The following is a 7,765-nucleotide window of genomic DNA, read 5'->3' as shown; positions in this document are numbered from 1 at the left end:
TTACCCAAAGTAAAAAAAAAACAAAGTGCCTGAAGCGGGGGTCGAACCCGGTACCTTCCGGGCCACAGTGCAATGCCTTAACTACTCGGCCACTTCGCCCCCCCCCCCCCCCTTCTAATAATAGTACTACACGTCCACCTTGCCAAAAACCCTTCCTCACCTTTATATGGACTGGTCACATCAGCCCCAATGCTGCACTTTGGTGTGCTGTCCACAAAGTCGTACGTGTAGGGCCAAACGAAGGATTCTGGAGAAGTGTGTACTTGGCTGACACACGAGGAGTCGTACTCTAGCTGATTTTGTACGACGGCGTCAAATTGATAATTCCCTCCCACAAAAAGATCGGGGGATCGAAATCCTACAATCTCATTGGGTGGAATTCCAGCCTGTTCCAGTTTCATCTTTACGTCTGTTGGGGGATTCAAAAATGAAATACATCATGACCAACTCAAATAAAAAAAAATAATATAACGATATCAATTTGTCTGGGTGGGGTTCCTGGCCTCCAATAGTGGGCAGGGAGGCACTTACTGTGTCTTCTACCCCCCTATATCTGTTTTCCAACTTGCTTTCTGTCTTTGTCTTGGAATGAGATTACTTGGTTTTGTCCTCGCCCTGGCCGGATACCCTGGCTGAGAGGGAAACAGTCAAATTATAGTTAGAGTTTTGGGAGATGATATTTTTTATCCTTGTAAATCATCTCTCTGTTATGCACTGTATTATGTTTTGTTCACATATTATATATGCTTTGTAAACATTTGAGTGTATTCCTCTTAGTGGAGACCTGTGCTTGTGTCTGGATAGAGACTTAAACTAAGTACTTTGATAGTTTACTCTTGGTATCTACATCTGTACCCTAATTGAACCAGTCCCCCTTTGTCTTACCTTTCTTTGGGTGCTTTAATTGTAATTCTAGATTTTTTTTACTTTCCCATTTTCTTCCTTCTTACTGGCGCTGATATGACCTAAATGTGTTGCAAGCGCCGTAAAACCCTTAAAAACAAACAAAACAATATATATTAATTTGTTCGTCTTGGTGGTCTCGACCTGAGACTGATTAGTCTCAAATTCAAGTCCAATTTAAGCGTCGGAAAGTCAAAAATCCTTGGAGTAGTTTGATATTTTAACTTTTATTTTCTATTACGCTCGGGGTGTATACTGAATAACTGGCCGATGTAATGAGAAAAGTTGCTCTGTAATTTTTTTTCACACCTCAATAGGGAAAAGGAACCATTTGTTTGATCTTGCTTCATCAAAATTTGACAACTCTTGTTTGTCAGTGGTAAATAAATTCGCATTAAATCGTTGAAAAGATATTACATAGCTTATGATATATAAGTCTCAAAGACTTATTATTCTAAACCCGTTATATATTTTATTTTAACGTGAGCTTTTATATAGCGCAATATCCACTAAACGTGCTCAAAGCGATTTTCAAAGGGTCCCTGACCAACAGCAATATGTTATACATCTGTAATTTGCCATCCTATTTGAAAAAGTCATACATTTATGTCCATCAGCCATATACCAACATTAAATCTCCAAATTTAGCAAAATCAATCTGAACTTGAAAGACATTTTCTCTCCTTTCTTGGAATGGCAGACGTGCGACACAAATCTTCTTGTGTAACGTAATTTCATGAAACAAAATCTTCCAAGATAGCTCAACAAACTTTCATAGCCCAGTTTGCAGACTATTAAAGAAAAATTACTTTTAAAGACATGTAGGATAATCTAGATTTTATGAGGTACATAGTGAAAGATTGATCACAGTCCCATCAACCAACTATTATTGTCGCACTGTTGCTATCCCGAAATAGAAGGAGAGAAGAAAATTTGGTTCATGTTGATTTAGGTAAATTTGGTGATGTAATTATGGCTAATTATGCACCTAGAGCTTTATTGTATGGAGGAGTGGGCGCAATATAAATAAATTTCATTATTGTTATTATTAATAATCAAAGAAAAGCACACACGCTACTGACCTTCAAAATCATAGACCCATTCAATAGGTCGCAAAGAATAGCACTCATTACACTGACCTTTAAGAGCATCAAACCCACTCAATGGGTCGCAAAGAATAGCATAATATGACACTGACCTTCAAGAGCATCGACCCATTCAATAGGAGTTGACGGAATGGTACCGGTGGCCGTAGTGATTCCGATCTCGTGTCCTTGGTCGTGCAAAGATTTGATGACGTCCATATTGGAGTCCTTGCTCTGTACGAAGAATGTTCCTTTGGTTGAGCAATTGTTAGGATTTAACACATCTGGGGATTAAATATGAATAAATAATGAAATGTTTGTGGCGATGTGGTCTTGAGGTATGATACTTGCCTACGAACCCGGGGGAGGGGGGTTCGAGTACCACTGTCCCTCTGGGCGGTGTAAAGGTGATCCTTGACAATGGCTCTCTCTCTCTCTCTCTCTCTCTCTTTCTTTCTCTCTCTCTCTTTCTCTCTCTCTCTCTCTCTCTCTTTCTCTCTCTCAAAAGGTCACATACGCTGTTGGCTTGACAAATCCTTCAAATTAATCGGATACAACTCGTGGTATGGCATATGTATAATTTTGTTTATATTAACATTAACTCCCTTGACCAGAATAATCTTTGAGTCACCTGACCCTCAAGGTTGTGGGTTGGCAAAGGGTTAACACCCCTTTCCGTTAAACCCAAACCGTTACAGAAACGCAGACGGACAAACCAAATCCTTTTCTTAGCTTGGGCGACCGAAGAGTTTCTGGAATGACAGAATTTATGAAGGACAACAGACAAAGCCGAAAGGACTCTGCTGACCCGATGACGTATGTTTTGAGATACTGAATCATATATTATTATCCTTCGCTACTATAGTCTTCCAACACCTCTTAGGGTGCTGGGAGGTTCGTACCTTGAAATATTGAAGTGTACAGTTCTTCATTCGCCTCGTTGACGGCATAAGCAAAGGACACGAGAATGATCTGAGGCGTGTCATCTTTGGCGAAAGCTCCGGGACTTTTGGGGTCGTCCCAACACCTGCAGTCTGGTGATTTACACGTATCGTCTGGTACACATTGTTGACCGTTTGTGATGACGCTACAGAACCCGAGCAGGGTCAGTGATAGATAAACCTGGACGTGTGATTTGGACATCTGTTGATAGAAAGAAGTAGAAAGAAAGAAAAAAAAGAAATAATTAGCTTTAGGCTCAGCGGTATGGATAGTCTAGATTTTGTTTTCAAACCATTCCATCAATCCAGCAGTAATTGAGTAGCTGGGTCTGTTCGAATTTACAGAAAGTACTTTATGAAGACTATGATTCTTATAAAAAAGGCAGCAAGCAATCTCTATTGTGCGACTATGTGGTCTAGTGGTATGACACTCGCTTTAGGATCGGAAGGTCGTGGGTTTGAATTCCGCTCTTTATTTACATTCTCTCACCATACTCGGGTGTAAAATGAGTACGGTTAAAAAAGTTGTCTCTGTTGGAAAAAAATTGTAATGTCGCCTTACAGGCGTCATGTCTTGTTATACGATATGTTACATGTTGCTGTTAGTTTGGGACCCCTTATAAAGCGATTTGGTCATGCCAAGGTTTGGTGATATTGCTCTATTTAAATGCTGAAGTTTTATTGTCCATTCAAGGCTAAGGCATCTGGATATTTTACCTTCATTTCACTGACAGAATCATTCTGGTCAATAATAATAATAATAATAATAATAATAATAATAATAATAATAATAATAATAATAATAATAATAATAATAATAATAATAATAATAATAATAATAATAATAATAATAATAATGATAATAATAATAATAATAATAATAATAATAATAATAATAATAATAATAATAGTAATAATAATAGTAATAATAATAATAATGATAATAATAATAATAATAATAATAATAATAATAATAATAATAATAATAATAATAATAATAATAATAATATTAATAATAATAATAATAATAATAATAATAATAATAATAAAAATAATAATAATAATAATAATAATAATAATAATAATAATAATAATAATAATATGATGATAATAATAAAATAAATATATAATAATAATAATAATAATGAATAAATAATAATAATATAATAATAATAATAATAATAATTAATATAATAATAAAATAATAATAATATAATAATAATAATAATAATAATAATATAATAATAATAATAATAATAATAATAATAATAATAATAATAATAATAATAATAATAATAATAATAATAATAATAATAATAATAATAATAATAATAATAATAATAATAATAAGTAATAATAAATAATAAATAATATAATAATGATATAATAATAATAATATAATAAAATAATAATAATAATAATAATAATAATAATATAATAATAATAATAATAATAATATAATAATAATAATAATAATAATAATAAAGAAGAAGAAGAAGAAGAAGAAGAAGAAGAAGAAGAAGAAGAAGAAGAAGAAGAAGAAGAAGAATGTATAGCATTTGTATAGCGCATATCCATGACTAGGTCATGCTCTGTGCCTTTCGCAGTTACAAGAATGACAATCTAAAATAACAATAACACACACACACACACACACGCACATACACACATACACACACACACACACACAGAGACACACACAAACAGAAACACTTTTCTTTCTTTTTTTTTACTCAAAAGAAGAAAAAAATGTCAAAATCAAATAAATGTGAAACATTGATAAGAGACTTTGAAATATGTTTTTGTAAAAAAAAAAAAAAAAAAAAAAAATGACGTTTAATCTTTGATTTAAAAACATCAACACTTGACGTTTCACGAATAGCCCTGGGAAGATTGTTCCAAATTTGAGGACCAAATGTGCGGCTTTGTGGTCTAGTGGTATGACACTCGCTTTCGGATCGGAAGGTCGTGGGTTCGAGCCTCGCGCTCGGCGCATAGTTGCCCTTGGAAAAGACTCTTTACTCACAGTCTCTCACCGTACTTGGGTGTAAAATGAGTACCTGGCCGTTAACAGCGTTGTCTTTGTCCGAAAAATTGTAATATCGCCAAACAGCGTCATGTCCTGTCCTACATGTTAAATCTTGCTGTTGACCAGGGCCCCTTGTAAAGCGCTTTGAGCACATTTAGTGGATATTGCGCTACATATAGCTCAATTTATTATTATGATAATGTTGAAAACCATCTCTCACCATAAAACAAATAATTTGATTTGTTGTGTAGTTGAAGTTTAGTTGTTTTTTTTTAATTGAACGTTTATATAGCGCTATATCCACTAAACGTGCTCAAAGCGCTTTACACGGTGTCCCTGGCCATTTAACATGAAGGACGGGACATGACGCCTGTTAGGCGATATTACAATTTCTTTTCGGACAGAGACAACGCTGTTAATGGCCAGGTGCTCATTTTGCACCTGAGTACGGCGAGAGAATGTGAGTAAAGAGCCTTCTCCAATGACTCAACTATGCGCCGAGCGAGGTTCGAACCCAGGACCTTCCGATCCGAAAGCGAGTGTCATATCACTAGACCACATAGCCGCATAGTTTAAATTAGGATACTTACCTTTGTATATCAAGAAAAGTAGATTGCAATGTCACAATTTTTTTTGAAGTGGTCGAAGAGGAGAGCAGTTGTTCTCACAAAATTGTATCTAGAAAAAAAATAATAATTGTAAAAGAGTCGATATGTTGTGACGTTACACCTTCTATTCTTCCGGTTCCAAACTCATTGAAAGTGTGTATGTAGCCAATCTTACGGAAGACTAGTAATGAATAGGTTGACATTATATTGAGTCATAGGATGGCATAACTATTTTAATAACAGCAGAATAAATAGGCAGGTTTTTTTAAGGATTACCGGACGTAAAAGATTGAGGATGTGTGATCTTTAGCGACGACCAGCATCTATTATTTAGACTAGAAAATAAGATGCCATCACTCTGCAGAAGATCAAGGGGAAGGCCACGAGGAACATGGAGAAGAATTAAAGAAGCTGATATACAGAGAAGTGGTAAGACCTGGAATGAGATTAAAAACATAGCTCAGGATAGGGAAGGATGGAAACTGTTTGTCTGTGGCCTATACCCTGACCCAGGGTGAAAAAGGCAATGATGATGATGATGATGACTCTGCAACCAGAAGATCAATTACACAAAGTGTGTATCCAGTACTTTGGAAGTCCGTTGGCTTTACACTTCCAATGAGATTGGAACCAGCTATTTGACATCACGCTTTCGTTCCCTATTATTCAACATAGCTATTATATTGACGAATGGTGGTAAAATACTTTCTTAGAAATATATTTTGTTCAGAAAACTTTAACATTGAATTTGATTGATCAAAATGATGACCCTAAACTTGTCGAAAAATATCACACTTATCTCCCTTTTGAAGTACTGGTTTGATCGTCGCCATCGTTAACTTATAGATAGAATGAATTTTACGTCACTCTGGTCTTTGTTATTGCGTTTCGCCATCTCCGTTTATGAGTTATTCTTGCTAAACTGTATTAACCGGACTATAAACGTTCAAGGTTTCACATAGTTTTGTGTGTTGGTCTGTTATACTTCCGGATAGCAATGTTGTGAGCTTCTTAGCCAAGCGCATACTATCTTTCGCCTGACACTCGAACCGTGGCCTTCGTAAAGTTATGGCCTGATACTGACCAAAAAAAATTACGTCAAAATGCCAGTCTTTTGCCACAAAAGAAAACAAATCGTGAGTTGTATTCAATAGTTCAGCCAATGAAATAACTTGTTTCCATGAGCTCTACTAACGACAACTCACTAAGCGGTGCAAAAACCAAATAATGACGTCAAACTGCCAGTCCATTTGGATTTCAGTATCAGGCTATAACATAACGATGGCTACGGTGTCAGGCTATACGTTAACGATGGCTACGGTTTGATAGACTTTTGACAAATTGTGGGTCCTTTTACTCGGTCGATATTTTAAGTAAGTAATCTCTGACGAGAATCGGAAAAAAAAAGGATTATTAAGCTTTTATTTGTTGTCCTGCCAACCAAAACAATTGAAAACGTCCACAACAACACAATAACTAAATCCTTGTGATGTGTTGGTGTCATTGGTTATAACAATGGTTATGTTATATCATTATCAATAGAGTTGTATCTGTGTTTATGTGTGTGTGTTTGTGTGTGTGTGAATGTGTGTGTGTAGGTGTTTATGTGTGTTATGTGTAAGTAATAGTGATGTATCAACTTTCCACGCTTACAGCGTTCGATGTTGATTAAGTTGTTACTTAACACATCACAACACACCGCTTCACTTGTGACACACTCAATACCAGCGGTATCATGAATAATGACGACTAAACACATTCTTATTCTAATTTTGAACGGAAAACTTTTTCTAAGCGATCCTGAATATAGTAAATAATATGACGAGAACCGTAGCCTGGTATTTTGACGTAATTTTTTGAACAGTGTCAGACCATAACTTTACGAGGGCTACGCTAGAACCCACTTTTTTTCAGATCTCTCTGTGCGTTATGTCTATACTGATGTATCAGTTTTCCAGGCTAGCATCGTCCGATATTTGATGTTGATTAAGCTGTTATGTAACACAACACACCAGTTGTCTTCACTTGTTACACACTCAAGAGGATTCAATAGTCTGATGTCACGTCCGCCCAGAAACCAGCAGCTTGGTTCTGAACAAAGAAAATCGGTACTTTTTATTCTTCACGCTGGCTAGAACGTTTTCGCGTGTCATGTGATCACAATGCATAAAAGTCAAAGCATGATCAGATTTATAATGT

General features: G+C 35.5%; 1 protein-coding gene across 1 annotated transcript in view; it reads right to left on the bottom strand.

The window, feature by feature from the left end:
- LOC144959511 (chitin deacetylase 7-like) overlaps window positions 1-7,090 on the bottom strand; it is a 10,660-nt gene extending 3,570 nt beyond the window's left edge. The window contains exons 1-5 of the mRNA XM_078892127.1: window positions 7,008-7,090; window positions 5,549-5,636; window positions 2,891-3,131; window positions 2,102-2,272; window positions 161-409 (exon numbers count right to left, since the gene is read on the bottom strand). Of these exons, the coding sequence (XP_078748253.1) occupies window positions 161-409; window positions 2,102-2,272; window positions 2,891-3,131 (661 nt within the window). The 5' untranslated portion in view covers window positions 5,549-5,636; window positions 7,008-7,090. The remainder of the gene's footprint in view (window positions 1-160; window positions 410-2,101; window positions 2,273-2,890; window positions 3,132-5,548; window positions 5,637-7,007) is intronic.
- Window positions 7,091-7,765: the final 675 nt, after the last annotated feature.

This window comes from Berghia stephanieae, chromosome 14, assembly GCF_034508935.2.
Source record: "Berghia stephanieae isolate SIO BIC M18660-M18661 chromosome 14, UCSD_Bste_1.3, whole genome shotgun sequence".
In the NCBI taxonomy this organism is placed as follows: domain Eukaryota; kingdom Metazoa; phylum Mollusca; class Gastropoda; order Nudibranchia; family Aeolidiidae; genus Berghia; species Berghia stephanieae.
The sequence above is the reverse complement of the archived record's forward strand: the minus strand, read 5'-3'. Positions and strand labels throughout refer to the sequence as shown.